Source organism: Odontomachus brunneus, unplaced genomic scaffold (assembly GCF_010583005.1).
Source record: "Odontomachus brunneus isolate Ranch 3 - 2012 unplaced genomic scaffold, Obru_v1 Obru_scaffold_134, whole genome shotgun sequence".
NCBI classification, from domain to species: domain Eukaryota; kingdom Metazoa; phylum Arthropoda; class Insecta; order Hymenoptera; family Formicidae; genus Odontomachus; species Odontomachus brunneus.
In genome coordinates, this window is record NW_022639584.1 from 395,835 (window position 1) to 416,549 (window position 20,715).

The 20,715-nt window shown below is 38.5% G+C and overlaps 3 protein-coding genes across 4 annotated transcripts in view; 1 reads left to right on the forward strand and 2 right to left on the reverse strand.

Annotated features, from left to right (window-relative positions):
* LOC116850153 (protein unzipped) overlaps positions 1-13,491 on the forward strand; it is a 28,012-nt gene extending 14,521 nt beyond the window's left edge. The window contains exons 2-5 of one of the 2 annotated variants that reach the window (XM_032828103.1): positions 7,041-7,254; positions 7,620-8,017; positions 8,423-8,757; positions 10,527-13,491. In XM_032828103.1, the coding sequence (XP_032683994.1) occupies positions 7,041-7,254; positions 7,620-8,017; positions 8,423-8,757; positions 10,527-11,067 (1,488 nt within the window). In that variant the 3' untranslated portion in view covers positions 11,068-13,491. The remainder of the gene's footprint in view (positions 1-7,040; positions 7,255-7,619; positions 8,018-8,422; positions 8,758-10,526) is intronic. The other variant, XM_032828104.1, reaches the window with a different exon arrangement.
* The window catches only part of LOC116850152 (mitoguardin), a 39,439-nt gene extending 24,686 nt beyond the window's left edge, over positions 1-14,753 (reverse strand). Inside the window, exons 1-3 of the mRNA XM_032828102.1 lie at positions 14,542-14,753; positions 14,202-14,346; positions 13,865-14,008 (exon numbers count right to left, since the gene is read on the reverse strand). Coding sequence (XP_032683993.1) covers positions 13,865-14,008; positions 14,202-14,346; positions 14,542-14,640 — 388 coding nt within the window. The 5' untranslated portion in view covers positions 14,641-14,753. The remainder of the gene's footprint in view (positions 1-13,864; positions 14,009-14,201; positions 14,347-14,541) is intronic.
* Positions 14,754-15,391: 638 nt separating this feature from the next.
* LOC116850135 (SWI/SNF-related matrix-associated actin-dependent regulator of chromatin subfamily A-like protein 1) lies at positions 15,392-19,625 on the reverse strand. The gene is made up of 12 exons (XM_032828056.1): positions 19,321-19,625; positions 18,916-19,245; positions 18,708-18,823; positions 18,454-18,563; positions 18,239-18,373; positions 17,991-18,168; positions 17,763-17,926; positions 17,086-17,250; positions 16,793-16,951; positions 16,607-16,714; positions 16,076-16,250; positions 15,392-15,982 (listed from the first exon to the last, which is right to left on the reverse strand). Exons 1-12 carry the CDS (start codon positions 19,322-19,324, stop codon positions 15,593-15,595), a joined length of 2,034 nt encoding a protein of 677 aa, XP_032683947.1. The 5' UTR covers positions 19,325-19,625; the 3' UTR covers positions 15,392-15,592.
* Positions 19,626-20,715: the final 1,090 nt, after the last annotated feature.

Below are 20,715 nucleotides of genomic sequence, written 5' to 3' on the forward strand. Positions count from 1 at the left end.
TCTCCTTCTCTCTTTCACTCTCTTGCGTGCATGATGAAAGTTGCTCGCTGCTCGTCGAAGGCAAACTCGTGCCGGCGCGATGCATCGAGTTAATCCTTAACAGTACTCACGTGGAAGAAGGTACACGGTTGCACGTGTAAACGTTACTGATCACCTATTTCTTCCTCTCTTTCAGACAGACTTTGACTCTTCAACACTCGAGGACTCAAGCAGTTTTCACATGAAACTAGCTTCTTTCATCCTTCTTCCCAAAAATACATGCAAATAAAGGGAATATATGAAAGATACACGGAAAAAAAAATGTCCTTGTCTTGAAAATCTCTTTAGTTTTCGCAAGTAAATGTTAAAATAAAATTATATAATGTTAAACCTAAATGACATATTAATACATTTTGTTATTTAACAGAGAAAAATATATTCTTATTGTTTAAAAATGATTTTTATGAATAGAAAATATATGAATAGAAATATTGGACTGAGAATATGATACTATGATATATATGAGAATATGATACTTTAAGTGCGGGACGAAGATATCGTTATCATCAAAATAATTATATTACATTCTTCTTATTATGAGACTATTCCAATATTCAAATAAAATTATATTTTTTGTTGAAATACAAAACTTGGAAATTCTAACAAAATTATACATATCGTTACTTATATATGAAATAATGATTGTTAATTTGAGTATATTAGTTTTAAGTGAATATTAATTTTTTCTGCGTAGTTTTTCTTACCCTTTTTTCCAAAAGAATATGTAAATAAGAGAGAAACGAGCCTGACTTAGATTGGATGGGAATACTCGAGAGTAAAAGATAGCAGAGCGAGAAAGAGAGAAAAAAGGAACAAATCTAATACAACCGTGGAATTCGCGGCTAACGGAACTTCTTGTACGTTACGTAGTGTAAAACGAGATTATAGCTCTGTTGGATTAGCGTCGCAAAACCGGTGCGACGTATCTCGCTGGAGAAGACGTCGGGAGACGAGAACGTGACTGCAGAAAGGGAAAATCAATCGTGTTACATTTTTGTCGCTGCTATTTTTCAACTGCAAGCTGCAAGTTATTACATGAGTAGTCGAATGCTAATAACTTGGCGTGAATATCAACTGATATACAGGTTTTGAGAATGATATCGCTGAGGAACAGACGAATCTTGTATCTGACCTTCTATTTTTGTACAAGTTGGTGAATGGTTTGACATCGTGTTCTCCTTTCATATCCTATTTTGTGGACTCAATACATTTGCTGGAAGCATAAATGCTCTTTTTCTTCTTAAATTGCATAAGATATATGGAAAGTTTAGACCTATAAATCGTAATATACTTGCCAATGAATATTCTTTTGTGCGCCTGATTTTAATATGTCCACTCATAAATTTAAGACTGCAATTACGAAATACTTGGACTGAACTTCGACTTCGATTTAAAAGAAACATTTTTTTTTCTTTCCTTTTTCTCCCTATTATAATTTTTCTCCTTTTTATATGTGTTATTGTATTATTTTTTCTTTTTGTTTTTCTCCTTTTATAAGAGAAATTATGATCCCGTTAATAAGGAAATGGATGAACTTGCCGTTTAGGCAGAAATTCGTCAACCGCATTTTGCAGGCGCGCCAACGAGAATGACGTAATGCTTGCTCGCGAGAGCGACGAATTCGTGCGCGTTTGTACTTCGCGGCGTTTTTTCCGCATCGTTGACGTGTTATTTATGCAAATTCCAATCCGCCGTAATTATAAAACCGGCGAGAGCCGTTTGACATTTGCCGCGTTTCATGTCGTATCGAACGGCGGTCGCTTCGTGGACTCCACGCGAGACGATTTCCCTCAGGATTTGCAAACTTCTCTCTCAGAGGCGCAGAAAGATGAATCGAAACGCGAGTTTCTTCGTATCTAACTTTTTCCAGGTCACGGACGTTTTACGCCAAGCTGATCTCTCGCGGACACGAAGTGTACTCGCGGTATCACGGTTGCACCTGGAGAACAAGAATCGCGCGATAATAGATGAAAGAGAATAACACTGTTAGACGATGACGAAAGAAACGCGTGAGACCGAAGCAGAAGAGTGGAGCAGAGAAAGAGAAAAAAACCGGACCCGCGCAATTGTGCGGGCTGGGTCTGAAAGGGTTGGATTATCAGCCGCGTCGAATCTTTGCCGGCAATTGGAGCGATGCCACCGCGACAATAACGTGCTGACAATGACGACGGGGCTTCCGCGGAACTGCGAACAACGCAAGCGGAAACGTTTTGTCGGTGGAGAACGCTCAGTTAGATTGACCGCACGGGATCAGTCGCGTTTTTGCGAGAGGAAAATCTCTCGGCGATCCCAGTGTGAGGATTTATTGCGCGATTAAAGCAATACGAAGCAATCGGACTTGAATCTTCTTGATTAAGAAGATTCTTCTTGTTGATTAAGAATTTTAGTTCCATTTATGGATCCATAACCCAACTATATCAGTGTTGACTACACAGTAAGGTATCTGACGATAAGCATTCCATTGCGTTGAGTTTGATCTAATTTGCATACACAAGATATGGAATACTTATCGCCAGACACCCTGTATAGTGATGTTTGTTTCCTTTGTAAATTTCTTAAGAGCTCTGAATATTGACTGCGATGAGGCGATCAAAATAGTCAGCTTCGAGTCAATTGAATCGGGAGCTGGGGAGATCGACTCGCGGCACCGAGTAAGAAGATTCTTCTTGTTGGTTGAGAACTCTAGTTCCAAAGGCTATTTATGGATTCATAATCCAACTATATTAGCGTTGGACTACACAGTAAGGTATTTGACGATAATCATTCCATTGCGATCAGTTTGATCTAATCTGCGTACACACAAGATATGGAACGCTTCGTTAGATACTCTGTACAGTGATGTTTGCTTTCCTTGTAAATTCCTCAAGAGCTCTGAATGTTGACTGCGATGAGGCGATCAAAATAGTCAGCTCGGAGTCAATTGAATCGGAAGCTGGGGGACAACGAAGGAGATCGATTCGCGACACCGAGATAAATCCTCGAGCTTTCCATGTCGACCTTGGTGCGTTTCTTTTACCCTCGCCATCACTTGACATCGTTTTTAATGCGTCGCAGTGGCATTTCAATTACTATCCCCTGCTGTTGTGCTTCTGCCCGTCACCAACCCGCCACTATCCATTACGATATCGTGCGCACTGCTACGGCATCGTGACACAACATTGCGGCTGGTCACGCACACGTTTCCGTTTGCGAAATTCTTCCGGCGTGCTTGACATCAACTTTTTTTGCAATCAATCAGCAAACGTGTCCCGTCGATTGCTGTTGATTTGACGAGCGGACCGACGCGAGACGTTCGACTGTCGAGTTTAGAAAACGCACGCTAGAGAAAAACTCGTTTATTCCTTAAACCGAGGCTGCGGCGGAGGTTACTTGACGAGGAAACCGAAGACGTTCCTCTGCGCGACAAGTTCACTGAGGTTCTTCGTTCTATTTTTATCAGCAATCTAGTCTCTCTTTTTCATGTCATCATTCCGTCATCGACTATTTCGAGTCCTCGACATTTTAAAGGAGCACCGGCAGAATACAAATATAAAATCTCATTTGCAATCTTATATGTTAACGCAAGTGAGACTTGAAGGTTCGTCCGAGTCTGCACGCGGGATCAATCGCGTTTTTGCGAGAGGAAAAGCTCTCGGCGATCCCAACGTAAGGATTTATTGCGCGATTGAAGTATGCGAAACAATCGGACTTGAATCATCTTCTTCTTGATTAAGAAGATTCTTCTTAATTATCTTCTTCTTCTGTATTACGATTTCCTTCGCTGTCCCCGATTCAATTGACTTGGAGCAGACTATTTTGATCGCCTTCGCATTCAGATCTTTTGAGGAATTTATAAGGGAAGCAAATATCACTGTACAGGATGTCTAACGATAAGTGTTCTATATGTTGTGTGCAGATTAGATAACATGCAAAATAAATTGAATAAACTGAACATGCAGTGTGCATGCAGATTAGATTAAACTGAACACAATGGAATGCTTATCGTCAGATACCTTACTGTATAGTTAACACTAATATAGTTAGGTTATGGATCTATAAGATCCGAAGAGATATTTTAATCCTACTTTCTGACATTTGTATATTCTGAAGGATCAGCGTATGTGCATGGCATGATCAGCAATATATATGGAAATTTAAATCCTACTTAGCGTATTTAAATAAAAACAGAAAACGCACAAAATATCACTTGTAAGTTCTAAAGAGAACCTCTCAGCAGTGCTGGTAAGTGAAACGGAATCAAAGGATTGATATAGATTTCAGAGTATCAAACTAGACGTTGAATAGCACATTGAGGTCGAAAGTAGGATCAAAATTTCGATCCTGACACAGACGTATTCGTCGTGCCAAGCGTGGACCTGAAGAGAACAAATTCCTGAGGATTTTTTCAGAGTGCGAGCGCGGAAGTCGAGCAGTGTGAAACGATTGTATTATCACGTAAACGGATATACCACACAGAACCGTTACGGTTACTTGAATACCGATATACCGGGTGCACGGTGCGAGGCGAGCCTCGTCGCCGGTTGTACGGCTGTCGTAGGTCGCCGCAAAAGTGCGACGATGATGGGACTGTTTCGAATTACCTACTTGGCTGGTGTCACACCTTACGTGCGAACCAACCTGCTTCATCCGGCCATGATATCAATTACGCATTGAGCGAGCGATTGCGCAACATGCGTCTTCGCGAGTGCACGCAATTTGCGTCGATCTCTGGGCGAAGAAAAAGAGTGACTCTCAATGTTTTCGTTCTTCTCGTTTCTGCTTTATCAATTATTCGTCATTAACGGACTCAAGTCAAAAACTCCCTTAAGATTCCAAGCTCTCTCGAATCGGAATTTTTACCTTACATTCGTGTGCCATTTAACAGCTAGTTCGATACTCTATACCTCTTTTGATTCCGCTTGATCCACCAGCTTTGCCGAGTCCTTCAGATCTTTTGAGGAATTTATAAGGGAAGCAAATATCACTGTACAGGATATCTAACGATAAGTGTTCCATATGTTGTGTGCAGATTAGATAACATGCAAAATAAACTGAATAAACTGAACATGCAGTGTGCATGCAGATTAGATTAAACTGAACACAATGGAATGCTTATCGTCAGATACCTTACTGTATAGTTAACACTAATATAGTTAGGTTATGGATCTATAAGATCCGAAGAGATATTTTAATCCTACTTTCTGACATTTGTATATTCTGAAGGATCAGCGTATGTGCAATATATATGGAAATTTAAATCCTACTTAGCGCATTTAAATAAAAACCTGTCCTGTTTAAAACTTACAAATATCTAGGTAGTACTTTATGCATTTTCTGTCATTTAAAAGTGCTAAGTATTTAAGTTTTCACACACAGAAAAAAAGATCCGTTACATATGCTATATTAGACTCTTTTTCTTTGCTGTAGGAGTTAATTTTTTTGCTATGATAACAAGAAAATCTGTTCTTTCAACAAAAAAGTAGTTAAAGCAGTAAATTATGTTTAGTCTATCTGTAGTAAATTTGCTACGTTAGCCACTTTTCTTATTGTTGGAGCAGATTTTCTTGTTATCATAGCAAGAAGATAGGTTTCTGCAGTAAAAAAAGTAGCTAACACAGCGAATTATATTTAACTGTCTATATGTAACAAATTAGTTTGCTGCTGCAGCAAATTACTTTTTTCCGTGTGTGTATTACGTGCGTACGTATACTGGTCCTTCAGAATATACAAATGTCAGAAAGTTCAGGCCCAAAGTAGGACTAAAATGTCGAGTCGAGCTCACACATGTTAGTCTCGCCGGTTCCTTCTCGAGGCAACCCAAGCGAAAACACGAGGTAAGAGCAAAACCAAGCGAGGTCCAGTTACACTCGGGGGGCTCATGTGTTAAAGACACGCTCGGTATACCATAAGCGGAAACGTAATCACAAAGCCTGAGAGGGTCAGCAAGTTTATCGTTGTTGAGCGGAATTGGCCTAGGTAGGTGAAGGAAAATACGCGTGCTCTTCGCGCCTGCTTTTTGTCACTGGCGCGATCGTGGTGCAATTAAGGCCAAACGTGCCATCACCACAGTGTGCGTAATCGCCGGAAAATCACACGCACTTTTTGCACATCCCCTAGCCGAGGGGAAAAGAATGGGAAAACGACAGAGAAAGAAGAGGAGAGAGAACGCGCGCTGTGTTGTGTGTTGTACACAAATATCAGACGGTAACACATAAAACTTTCATGTAGATTAAGAAAGTGGACACAAAATTCCTGTACTATTTTGCGAACGATCACATTTTGAGTTATTCATCAAAGAAATTCAGTGAATGGTCACGCGCGATATGTGTAGATGAGCAATGATGGTGTCGTCTGTCGTCGTGTGCCCGTAGATTAGGTTAAACTAAACAAAAAAAGTCCTCTACCATTTTGCAAAGAACCACCAGTAGATGTTTGAATTATTAATTAAAGGAGATTGGCGGTGGATCGCGCTAATGTTCTTTAATTAATAGCTGAAAATCTACATGGTTATTTAGAAAGTGGTGGGGCACTTTTTCTCTCAGATTGACATACTCTATAAGCACACAACGGCACAATTCGTCCGCCGTATCGCGCGTGATAATTCGTCAATCTTCTTTAATAAATAATTCAAAATTTTACATGGTTGTTTGCAAAATAAGATCTGTTTTTCTTAGCTGAACTTAACGTGAGTGCACACTGGCGCAATAAGAGTGAGACAAATAAATTTTGTTTTACTCTAACTTATGTGCATCAGTAGAAGCAGTTCAGCTAAAAAGAACAGACTTTTTATAAAGGAATGTTGTATGCAGTTTGATCGAAGCTACATGTACACGAAATATGGGATCCTCTGCGTCAGAGAGACACTCCGTATACACACAAATAGATACTTTTTCATTTTAACACGATATAAAACTGAATCTATCGTTGCTTCATCGTTGCGTCGTTATTGACTCGCGTGAGACAGCTCGAGGTCGACTGACGGCTGCTTAACGCGCTCGTTCTCACTCTAATCTCAATTGCAGATGCTTTGGCAAAAGAACTACCTTGCCTTGGGACTGCTCGGCGTCCTCTTGCTGTCGGCGACCGCGGACAACAGCGTGCACATATTGTCGAAGTATGGCCTACAGCCGCTCACCTCAACTACGCTCAAGTGGCTGCCGGTGGGACACTACAACCCGAGCGAATCGAAGGAGATAGTCATCGGTGGCTTCGAGATGGTACCAGATGGTGGTGAAGGTGCGCCTTTTTCAACTATCATCGGCCACGCATAATGCGTGGTGTTATTACGCGCGCACACGTATCTTCCTGTGCACGCAACATTGTGTGCGTGAGACTTGCATCGTCATTGGCACTGAGATCCCGATACTAATTCATGTTACATCATGAGCTAGGATATATGTATTCAGAGATGTTGAATTCGCATTCGGAGAATAGTGCCTCTTTGCCTTTCTATTCAGAGTCGATGACTGAAAACATCGTCAATTGTAATTAATTGTATGCATGTCGCTAATCATTATGTACACTGGCGCATTATTGATGTATAGTGTTAGTTGTTGCGCGCACAACACGGGGCGGTTACAATTGATTAAGTCACGATGAAGTTGCAGATGAGCCTTACTTCAACCAAGCGGAAAAGTCGGAGCTGAAGATGCGGCCGCTCTACGTGTGCCGCGCGATGCACAGCAGCAGCGTGTGGGTTGCTGGGACGCAAAAGAGCAAGGAGAAACGCTGCACCGTGACGTTACACGGTAGCGTGCAGTCGTACTCCTCCAAGTACGAATTGCTGGAGAACATCGACGGGGCGGCGCGAATTGCGTGGGTTCGCTGGACGAAATTCTCACAGCCCATGCTAGGCGCGGTGTACGTCGATAAGATGCTGGTAGCACGATACAAGACGGACAGTGACGACAAGAAAAACACCACGAAGTCACGGTACACCCACTACATTGGCACGCTGAACTCGAACAACAACTTCGGCTCTATCATCTATGCGAACGAGGTGAGCGCCCCGGATCGAGGAGAGCAAAAAAGCGGAGGCTTCCATTGAGAATTGTTGGGACTCGCCATTTGCGACTCGCGTTCAAATCTTGCCGAGTAAAAATTCCGAGCGCGCAGGTGTTCGATGTTCTAACACTAAGAAAACTAAAGTCATAAATCGGGAAAACTTCTAATTTCTCAAGGCTTTACAATTCTTCGTTTCTTTGATAAACAGAATATTATTATGGCTCGTGGTATTGTTAACTCGCGGGAGAATTTCTTTGAAAAATCACGAAACAGCGCTTACGGTAGATACCGCTACTATTGCCTAAGAAATGACTAGTAATTTAATAACAACGTGATTCAGTCGCCGTAAAAGTAATTAATCCGGGCGACAGATTGTGCTCAAGACTCGACCCTCTTTCAGAACAACGAGGAGGAATCCGCCAAGTCCGGCGAGTTGCTAGTGGAGACCGAGCCGATCCGTTATGAGCTCACCGCGGTGAAGCTCAACTGGCCTAAGAAGCGTAATATCAAGCGCGAGCCGCGCGTACTCGCCGAGACGACGATCACCAACACGATGGAGTACGCAGCGAACGAAGCGGAAGCCTGCACGTATTCGTACAAGTACTCGATCTATTGGGGTCGCAGGCACGCTATCCTGAACGGTCTGGATACCTCGATCACGTTGCTCAACGGCACATCCCTGCCGAACGTAACGTGGGGTATGCGAAGCAAGGAAATTCGCGAGGACGCTTACAAGTGAGGATCTCTCGGACTTTAACATTAGCGGCTGATGATAGTGGTCAGCCTTGAGGCTGGTCAAGCTCACGCGATGCATAGAAACGCGAGTGACTTTTCTCTCTCTTTCTCTCTTTGTGATTACCGGAGATTAGATGTTCCGTTTCCGCAAAAACGTGAGAAAGATCGGCAAGAGTCGTTATCACACGTATAATGTGTGTCAGAATAGTAAATTTACATTTGGTACTCGATCTAGCGATTGATGTCAGAAGGAAAAGAGAATGCGTTCCGCTTCCATCGTGTAATATCGAGAATTGACACTTTCGCCGCGTGTTTAGCAGATCAAAGGAGCAATCGCGGAGATCTATCACGTTCACGAGCGGATATTCATAACTAGAAGAGAACGTATGGTTTACGACTTGACGCGGTGCCGGTGTAATCTCAGACGCATCTGTATAATTAGATATAATTAGAGCGTGCGGGGCTCTCTATTCCGCGACGTAATGCAACGTGTATGTCTCTCTCTATCTCTGTCTCTGCGGCCGCACGGCCACTCCGTCGCTTCCTGTGCTTCCATCATTGAAGCTCCGCGCCGTGCGGATGAGTCTGAAGTGCACTTCGCACGGCGACGACTTCGTCGCCACCCCACGCTCCGCGAGTACCCCAGAACGCTCTCCGCGCGCGCTTAAGTGATGCTTCAACGCAACGCAATTACGCCGCGCATCAAATCCGCGCGCTCCAGTTGCAACGCGCGACGACATTGATATCGCGACGAGTGCCACACGATAATTTACCTCTACATCCTGTCTGCACTTTATTACAATCAGCACTTCCCACCCCAACAAAATTAAACAACGTAAGAAATTCACCTGCTCGGCGCCGGGAAGCGGGACGGACGATTAAAAAAAAGTCGGTTGAGTCAGCATAATGATGACATGTTAATCGAAGCATAGGTGATAAAAAAGTCTATAAGTGCCAAGCGCTAAAAAATCGTAAGCGAAAAAATAGTGAGAACATTAGAATCTCATACACGGAAAAAAATATACTGTTCCACAAATTACTAACATCGTCGTAATTGGAGTAAATCTTCTTGATTCAACAAGTATGTACTATTGAAACCAATATATCATATATTGTTTCGATGACATAAGTTATGACATTAGTTTCATTGGCGTTGGTGAATCAAGAAGATTTACTCCAATTACGGTGATGTTAGCAATTTCTATTGATACAATGACATTTCTTTCCTGTATATTTGTTATATGAAAGTATTTCGATCCTCATATAAATGTATAAATTTAAAACATTATCTCAACGCAGAAAGTTTCGTGTTCAAAGTGATATGGTAAGAACTGAATTTCATAAGAACCAGAAATTTCGTTTTCTTCGACCAAAACAATTCAGTTGTGTCACGTTAATTCAATCAATCCATTTTCCTCGTGCACGCAAAGAACGAGGCGGGGAGAGTTAATTGGATTTTCAAACAAGAGCGGGACAACAGCACGATGTTTATACGTGTATCGTTGTTGCGTGGTCACGTTGTCGAAAGACACACATCTGATCCATGTCGAGCGAGCAGACTTCCGAGCCGAACTTGAATTTCCATATTTTCGGAGAACCGGGATCGCGTGCCAGAGAACTATGTGAATCGCGTACAGCAAGCTCGTAATCTTCGTTTCCATAAAGTGTGTTGCTTAATTGACGGTTTGGAAGTCAGGCTCTTTCGATTGCGGGCCACGATTAGGCTGAAAACTCGGCTGTGTATTAATGCGTGTTGTGTTTGTTGCCAGTGTGCTTGTCTTCCTGGAGCCTGGTACCGGCGTGAACGTCACACTGAGGGCCAACTACACGGAGATGGAGGTGCCGTACGTCGCCACGTTGGTCTCGCACTACGAGGATGGCGCGACGACGTCACGCCCGATTAGCGGCACGCGCCAGGAGGAGACCATGTTCGACATCGTGGTGGAATTCGGGCCGATCTATTTCCTCAACAATTACAGCCTGGTGCCGACCACTATGCCGCCGCCCACCACGGAACCGACCACCACCACCACGACCATCACGTCGACGATGACGACGAAGCTGCCGCAAGAGGTCAACTGGACGACCCACCGGCACCGGCAGAAGAACGACGATTCGGACGAGAACGATGAGAACCTGATCATACCGCCGAAGAAGTCAGACATATCAACGAGCATGCAGAGCGACGATGGCGGCCCACTCTCGCTCAAGAACAAGGTAGAGATGCACAGCGGCACGTGCGGTGTGTTCAAGTCGGGCTTACTGACGCTTGTCCCGATGCTGCTGCTCATCCTCCACAGGATCACGTGAAAGCCCAACACAGAACCATCTCTAAACGCTAATTCCTCTAATTCCCGCAATAGTAAAGATAATATAATCCAATAGTAGAGAACACATACACATACACACACGAAAAAGTACCGAAAACAAAACAAAGGTTAAAACAAAACAAAAAAAGCCAAAAAAAGAAGAATATTGTACGCGAGAAAAAATTGCTGTAATTTCGTACGTAGCAAAGTATTGTCGTACGGTGCGAAAGAAACCTCTCTATGTTTAAAAACATAAAAAATACCGCTACTAAACGTCGGCATCGCGGTACCGACGTATATGCTTGCCTTTAAAAAGAAAAACTCGATATTTAATATATATATATATTATACATATAAATTATATATACACATACATAACACACATACTACACGCATATACACGTACACATGTCCCTTTTAAGATAGAACAGAAAGAGAGAGAAAGGGAGATAGGGAGAAGTATCTTCGTGATTGAACAATGAGCTAGTCTCACGACGACACGAATTAAGTACAAGAAAGATCGCAGCGACCGATGTTGGTGGATTGACGCGGAACGTTAACGTTGCACAGCGTTATCGTCACACAGCGTATAAACGTAAACTCTGACATTCCGTCTTTTCTAATCCCGCTGTGAATCGACTTTCCAGCTAAAAATATGTCTTATGCCTTCGTAAAGTGTAATTCTAGATCACCTAGGAGATTAATCGCTTCGACAAATGACGGCACATTCTTTTTTGAGGGTTGTGTCTGGAAAAGAGTAAGAAGAGACAGAGAGAGAGAGAGAGAGGAAGAAAGAGCTATTAATTAACGTGGATAAATGTCTCGGATAAGCAGTAGCGTACACGTCGAGCCAGAGGGAGATGAATAGGAGTTAAGCGGAGAAAGAAAACAAAAAGACAGAGGAAGAAGATATATGCGAGTTAATTCAGCTACGATATATTTTTGAGATTGCCGATATAATTTTAGAAGATTGTAAAATTTATAAGCAAGGTAGCAAGTAAGGAAACCACATAGATGTAGGAAGGTGGATGGGTACACGTTCTCTCGCGATACTAATTAAGTTCTGCGGCTGTATCAGCAAAACGCTACAAGCTACTTGGTTGGTACGGGACGACAGATTTCGACAAAACGGTTTTAACAGTGTATGTTAAGGATGTTAAATACTTGGAGATTACGTATGATAAGATATTATTTTCGCGAATATAAGATATTATTTTCAAGATCTTTGTGGCAACATTATGTGTGTGCACGCGTTGACCCATTTTTTTTTCACGGCTTTAAAGTAGTTGTTTGATATACAAAGCAATTCGTGATGTACCCATCTATTGCCAGTGTAAAGTGATAGGACATGCAGATTTCCTAGACTACTGTTGAAGAGAAGATAACAGTGAGAGAGAAAGAAAGAGAGAACGAAGAGAACCATATTGGTATATATAACGTATATATATATAAATATATCTCGATAATTCCTCAATAAGAGTAGGATATTTTGGTACGTGTACGAAGTACGAAGTATTATGTATTGAAATTCTTAAGTTCGATGTCTGAAAGAAGACTTTTGTTCGTTCGGGAGCGATTGAAGACTACGAGACATGTCGTTTCCCACACGTGGTTGCGTTATCAACATTTTCATCCCGAAGAAGTATCCGTATGTATATAATATGTATTTCTATTGATCTTGATATAGTTGTAATTGTGTAGTAAGCTTATTTAACGGTTTATAGTTTTCCTCCATCGACAGCGACGTTATAAGTACAATTCTTTATATTTTATTATTAACCAATGAGATGAGAGAACCGTAGGTTTAGCGCGAAACACTTCATTTCGGACTAAAAAGAAAAGAAGGACGCGGATTGTGTCTTCTAACGTACGTTTATCGACGTAAGCCTAATCACGCTTTTTGTGATATCCAGTAAAACCTTGCAAATACAAAGAAGAAAAAAGGAAGAGAAAAGTTCTGTTGTATGATTCGTCATAAGAGAAAGCAATAATACGTTGCGAGATCGAGAGACTTGCGTGTATGAAGAGAAGAAGCGATGAGAAAAAAGCATTAAACGGACCCAAATAAAATTTATGTTGTCAAATTGCACGGGCGATATTTCCTCCTTACGAATAAGTTGACGAAACGAAATCGCGAGACATGCAAGTTCAAGAGAGAGGATGAAGCTGAATGCCCAGAAGCCGAAATCACAAAAACGTATTTTATGGTTGCTTCTTGATAATTCTATATGCCGATAGTAGGAAGACGAAATAAATGTGTCCTACAGAAAAAAATCTAGCTATTTGACTCCGCGGCAGAGCCAAGAACTGTTCTAAAAAGTATCTCTAACACAGATGTATTATTTGTGAATATGCTGCGCTGTATTGTACATTATCATGTAAATATAACTGCTATGTACATATAAAATGCAGATTTACCATTTGACATCGGTCTCCTTCAGTCGCAAATTCAATAGATTACTCGACTAGTCGTATGTATTAATATGATTCTGTACCTTCTTACTTTTTACAAGAACTTTGAATCATTGCATGACAAATGCATTAATGTCGAAAAACAATAAGTCCTAGAGTGCCTATCTCTTTGGAAATGTTAAAATTTTGAGACTTTCTATAGTTCGTTTTCATTGAGATATATGTATCTCTTGTTTCTTCAAATTTCATACAATTAAGAAGTATATGAAAATTAGAATATTTCCCAAATATAAGACTTGACAATATTATATAGTGTCAATTTTAACTAATTGAATTTTTCATCTATGTAAAACATATCTAAATCTGTGTTAAATTGTCAGACTTACCAAGTACACCATATTGTTGTGGAGTGAGTTTAACATCGTCGTCTGGAGCACCAGGCACAGATGAGATGAGCGATGCACGATCACTAATATGACTCTTAGTACTAGCTTCGCTTCTTCTTGCCCAAGATACTTGTGACAACACATCTAAACGTTTGGTGCAAAAATATCATTATTTTACTTTCTCATGTAATTATTACAACTTAATAACTTAAACAGATATTAATTATATCATTACAGATATTAATTATATCATTTTCAATTTCACAATTAAAAATTTATATATATATATATATATATATATATATATATATATATATATATAACATTGCAGTATTACCAAAATTAGAGGCCTTAGCACTCGCTAATCTATGTTTGTAGTCTCTATAAGGCCTTTTGGATGGAGGAGGTCTTCGTCGTCTCTTCAAAAACTGTGCCAGTCCTCCTAATAGTATTGAACCACCAGCAAAGCAGATAATAAGAATCTAAAAAAGATAAAATAAACAGACTTTAAAAATTTAATGAATAAGGAGACTCAAATAGTAATGACAAAACGCTCGCGTGATTGCTACACTGTTATATAATTTCTTTTTTCTTTTACTTTATTATGTAATGTATGTAAACAAGTAAAACTTGCCAAGATATTTATTTTAACCTCGAAAATGCGGTAGTTCACTCACCTTCTGCATGCGAGACACATGTATCGACGGTAATATCATTGTGCAACGTTGATGGAATGTTCCGAAGAATTGCCACAAGTTATCTTTGTACATTGTCATTCAATTTATTATAAACAATGCCAATACACCAAATTTTACGCGTACCGCTAACCAAATTCACGTGTGTTCCTTGAGACCACTTGAGACAGAATATAGCAGAATGAAGAGTGTCAAACAACGTAATGAAACAAGTAAACCTACAATTAGATTGGTCATAGACGAGCAACTTGATGAAATTTCTTTCAGTTACTAAATATCTCTAGGGATAATTCACATCTTAACAGAAAAATAGAAAACTAGGAAGCAGAAGCCAATCAGAACTCGCGCTAGTAGGAAGGCAGAATTGTCGACTATCACCTGATCACCACCGCAAGTTCTGATTGGCTTCCGCCTTTCTGCCTTTTCGCTAAAGTGTGAATTCTCTCTAAGGATAAGTTCGTTTTGCACACTGGCGTGCCGAAATCATTTTATTTCTATTGCTCATTATACACATTAAGGCTGGTTAACTTATGCCGGAACCGTAAAAAATTGATTAATTACAGTCAATTATTCTTCTATAATTCGACTATGATTGGTCAATTTTTTACGATTCCGACATAAGTTAACGGGTTACGACCATCATAAACCAGCCTTTATAGAATTGCATTCCAATGCAACACATCCAAAATACGAAATTATTTTTTACTCAATTCAATACTTAAAAAGTAGGGACTTCAAATTTTAAAAGGCACTTTTAATTATTTAATTATAATTATTTTTATCAAAGTTAAAAACCCATTGCAGAATTGTCCAAGTAATAGCAAATAGTATATTTCCTCTAAAAATAATTTATTATTCTCAACCTCTATCACAATACAAATATAGATTTAACTTTTCCTGTCAAGTCCTTTAAATTTTTATCCTATAATAGAATTTAAATTTGGCAGATTAAAATAAAATGATACAATAAATTTTTACATATAAGGGCAGAAGTAAACGAGACATATCAGATATTAACGAAACTGCAATACAATCACATAACATCATCCCAATCACAGGAATCAAAATATTCACCGTCTACTTCAAGTAATTCTTTCAACTCCTTTACACAGATAGAAGTAGATGCTACGTCCTTCATAGCGGAAGAATCCTTTTGCTCTTTACTGGATTGCTCTTTAAGCTCTTCAGGAGAAATGCTCACGAAAGAACTCAAATCCTGTTGCCCAGTTTTCTTCTGCACCATGGTATCAACATCATTTATTGAGAAATCTTGATCGAGACCAACTGCATTTAGAACGTTCATCTTCTTCTTAATTAATGGCCATATGTAATCATCCGCGGTGTCTCTCGCCACTAGATATTGAATTATGACGTTATCATTCTGCCCGATTCTGTGGACTCTGTCTTCAGCTTGACACAAAATCTAGAATAATTTCACATATTAGATATTAGAGATGATGGAAAAAAAGAAATTTGAACATAGCTGATAATCTTAAATATGAAAAATATTAATTACACCAGGATTCCAGAATAATTCAGCGAAAACCACAAGATGCGCGGCAGTTAATGTGATACCCGCATTTGCGGCGGTAATCGACAGAACTGCTGCTAAGTAATCGTCACGTTCTTGAAATTTATCAACTTGATATTTTCTGTGCTCTGAACTGGTTTTGCCATCGATCCTTATGTAACTGAAAATTGTCACGTATAATTACGATGATGTTGCATATATGATTCGTATAAGAATTGCAATTACTTTTTTATTAACTATCGCAATTAATATGAAACAATTCCATTGCAAACCATTTCTGATTGACTGATTTCAACGAATCAATTATCGATTAATTTAATTATAATATATTTGTTCAAATCAATTATTAAATTGAATTGTTTAAATGATATTTTTACACTTCTAATATATATAATGGATTGCAAAATGGTTTATATATAATGGTTAATTATTGGCCAATGTGTGTGTGGACTTGCTCCACAGCTAGAATACACATACATACATAGATATATAATGGTTATGTAAACATTTACTTACCGTATCTTCATTGATTCAGCAACGTCGCAGATAGCATCCAGAACATTTTGATGATGAGCATATAAAAGGCATTTTCTCTTATTCTCAAACAAATTCTTTATATATTCGCTGCAATGTAAAGTGAACGAGTTAATTCAACTGACTTATTGACTTACCCCTGAAAAAATAAGTGTGCTATAAATGTACCAAACCGCTTTGAGTCTTGCATCACTAGACTCATTATAATATTGCAGTAGAGCATGATGTCTATCTAGACCTGCAGCTTTTTTTTGCATTTGTTCCAACTTTTCTTTCATCTGCTTGGTGCCAGCTTTGATTAAAACTGGATCTAAGATAATCACCTGCCTAAAACAAACAATACCTAAGATACAGATACCTAAGATACAGATACCTAAGATACAGATTAAAAAATCCTGTATATATGATCAAAAATTTTTTCTAAAGTATTTACACCACAAAAGAGCATTTGTTTTTAGGACCTTATCTTAGATGGTAACTGATTTAATACATCAGCTTTCAATCTCCGAATCATGCAAGTCATTTTCAGCAACAACTGCAATTCTTGCATATTTGAAGAGCCTGTGAAATCCCAGCCAAATGCGGTCTTCCGTGCTGCGCAATATCGTATGCCATACTCTTCGTATCTGCAACATGACACTTTTATAAATTTTGTACACGTATGATTTTTTACACGTTAAAGTTCCTGGTCAATTGATGAAGTCGAGATGTAAAAATACACAATAAAAATTCTTGCCGAATACATAAACGTAGAAATAAAAAGATATATCCATAAAATGACATTTTCATTCGACCTAGCATATCTGTAAAATAGTTCAAACGCTTTCCTTTTGCTCTAGCAATTAATAAATTATCGTAAAATTAACGTGATACGTAACCTTTTGATGTACCATTCCTCATGAGTTTGTCATATTAATTTTAGTCATTTATTTTTTTTTGATTGAACAAAAGGAAAATATTTGGATTATTTTATACATCACTCAAACTTTTATGATCTGCGTTATTTCATAGATCCATCTTTTTACTTCTGCAAGAATTATTAGCGTGCATTTTATTCTAATGAATCATATCATATAATACGAAAGACCTTAATGAGACGTTTATACAAAAGTGCTCTCCTAATTATCTATTCACTTACTTCATAAAACGCGGTATAATTAGACTAATTTGAGAATACAGCTCGATCGGTCTCGACAAGGCTGGCGTTCCAGTGAGCAACATAACATGGCGCGCTTGGGCGCATATACGTTGAGCTGCTTGAAATCGTGCAGTTTTATTGCTCTTCAGAACATGAGACTCATCCTAAGATTTATAAAATAATAAGTAATAGTTCATTACTAGCTTAGTAAAACAACCACATACATACCAGAATAACAAATCCATAAATATGTTTCTCAACAATATCTATAGCTCGATTTAATAAGTCATATGATATTATAGTAATTTTTTCATCTCCAATATAGTCTTTTGTATTTGCAAAATGATGTATATACTGGGCGGGTATGGACGGAAGGAATTCGTAAATCGCTTCAGACCACTGGAACCTAAATAGCATTTTCATTTTATACAGTATTGTCACTGGTACTTTTATTATAGTATTATAGAATATTATACCTGACAGATGAAGGAACTACAATCAGAAGTGGCCAACTTGCTTTGTAGTAATATGCTATACCTAATGCCTGTATTGTTTTCCCTAACCCCATATCATCTGCAATCATACAGCGGCCACTTTTGGATATACCATAGCTAAAATTAATGTTTGATATATTAATATCTAAATATTTTAAAAAATAATGATATATATAACTATGTCAAGTAAAAATTACCATATGCCTTCTTGTTGAAACGGCATCAAACTATCTGTTAATGTTTTGTCAATTTTTGATAAATCTGGCTCTGGTGTTTGAATGTCTGATTTTAAATTTCTATTAAATATCTAAAACAACAATATATTTTAGAGTCAATATGTTCTAGATGCTTATATATATATGTGTATATATATATATATATATATATATATATATATATATATATATTTTTTTTTTTTTGTGTGCATAGATTGGTGTAGTGCATAGATTACCTGGAGAATAGTCTTAGGAATTCTTTCCACAGATATGTTAGACTCATGTCCTATTAATTTCTGCATAAGGTAGTCATAATCATTTATGTGAAAATTCCATATCCTAGATTTTGCATCTGAAAAATCAAATAAATATAAGTAAATATATAACATATACCATTAAAAATTAAGATTATAAATAATATTTTAGTTAATTATTCACAATTACCATATAATCTGCTAGGAACTGTTTTAAATGTTTCAATTATTGCAGGCACATATAACGATGTTTCTAATGCAAATCTGTCAGTGCTGATCATATAACATTTTCCTGTTACAGGTTGTGATTGTGGTTTATAGAAATTCCTGGGTTCTATAGGATTGTAACGATTGTTTGGCTTGCATTGTTTCACATTTGAATAATACTTATACTTTGTTTGTTGTTGATAAGTAGGATTACTCCTAGGTGTGTTATTTTGTGCCTTTAATTGGGCTTGTTCTCTTCTTTGCAATGCTAATAGGCGTTTTTTCTCAATTTCTTCAGGAGAATATATTTTTCCTACAAATCATTTGTCAAATATTATTTCACAATATTATTCTACAAAATTAAAATATTGTCTTTTAAAGATCATACTCATTCTGCCTAATTATGTTCTTCTGCAAACGTTATTTGATAAGTATAAAAAATAATATTTTGCGTTTCTTAATATCACATATAAACACTTATATAGATCTTATCAATTAATGCAAACATATCGTTAATATCACTACACTGCATATCACTTAATAATAGCGTAAATCATGTTTGAAATCTATTTGATCGCTATCAACACAAAATTTTTAAAGATCTTAAAGGTTTGTTTTCGAAGAACTTGTGATTAGTACAATAAGTTAGAGCGAAATAAGTACATTTTCTTTCACTCTAACTTATTGCACTAGTTCATCAATGCAACTAATGCAGGGTTCACACCGCGTCCGATATCTGATGTACGACGTCCGATATCCAATAGCAGAACAGCTTTCTAATAGAATTCAATTTTCCATTGGAAAGTTATTCTTCTATTGGATATCGGACATCGTACGCCGCATATCGGACGCAGTGTGAATCCTCTATAAGGCCTGGAACACAATATGCTGTGTGCTGGATATCGGAACGCAGCTGATAGTCCAATGAGAAAATTTATTTTTCGAGAATGAGTTCTTCTCATTGGACCATCGGCTGCGTTCCGACATCCAACTCCGACATATAGCGTATTGTGTTTCAAGCATGGAATATATCGGTTGTTTTCTAACAAGAAACACAAGTCGACACAAGTATCATCCTATCTTTGTTACTCACTAATAGCATGTTCGACTGGCTCTGGATTAACCCACTCTGGATTAACCCAGAGCCAGTCGAACATGCTATTAGTGAGTAACAAAGATAGGATGATACTTGTGTCGACTTGTGTCTCTTGTTAACCCAGAGTGGGTTAACCCAGAGCCAATCAATATGCTGCTTATGTCCCTTAAAGGGACGTCTACATTGGAAGTACGCAGTAAGAAGTAGAAAGTAAGAATAAGAAATTGACCAATTATAGTTGATTATTCTTCTCACATTCGACTGTGGTTGGTCAATTTCTTACTCTTATTTCCTACTTCTTACTACTTACTTGCAATGTAGACGTTCCTTAAGGCTTAAAGCTTACTACACCTATTGTAGGGTGCGTTTAGATTCCTCATCCGGGTGCACTCTATTACTAGAAACACTATAGTATATGTTACATATACTATAGCACTTTTAGTGCTAGCCGCATATACTATAGCATTTTTAGTGCTAGCCGCAGATTTTAGAACGCAACCGTAGATCGGGATTAACGATCGCGCTAGTTCTTAAATATTTACCTCTAGTTGTTTGCAGATAGCGCTGTGAAACTGTAGCTAGTAAATATTTTTACAAACATTAAGGCCCATATTCTGAATCCTCTTTTATCTATAAAAGTGCCTCTAAAAAAGGCTTAGGAGCCACCTGATTAGCTGAGAAGCTACT

Excerpts from the sequence above, each read along its gene's own strand:
- LOC116850135 (XM_032828056.1), bottom strand. Across the intron at positions 18,824-18,915 it reads AGTTCCTAGCAGATTATATG|ATGCAAAATCTAGGATATGG; the intron begins GTAATTGTGAAT and ends TTGATTTTTCAG. Across the intron at positions 17,927-17,990 it reads TTTATGGATTTGTTATTCTG|GATGAGTCTCATGTTCTGAA; the intron begins GTATGTATGTGG and ends TATAAATCTTAG.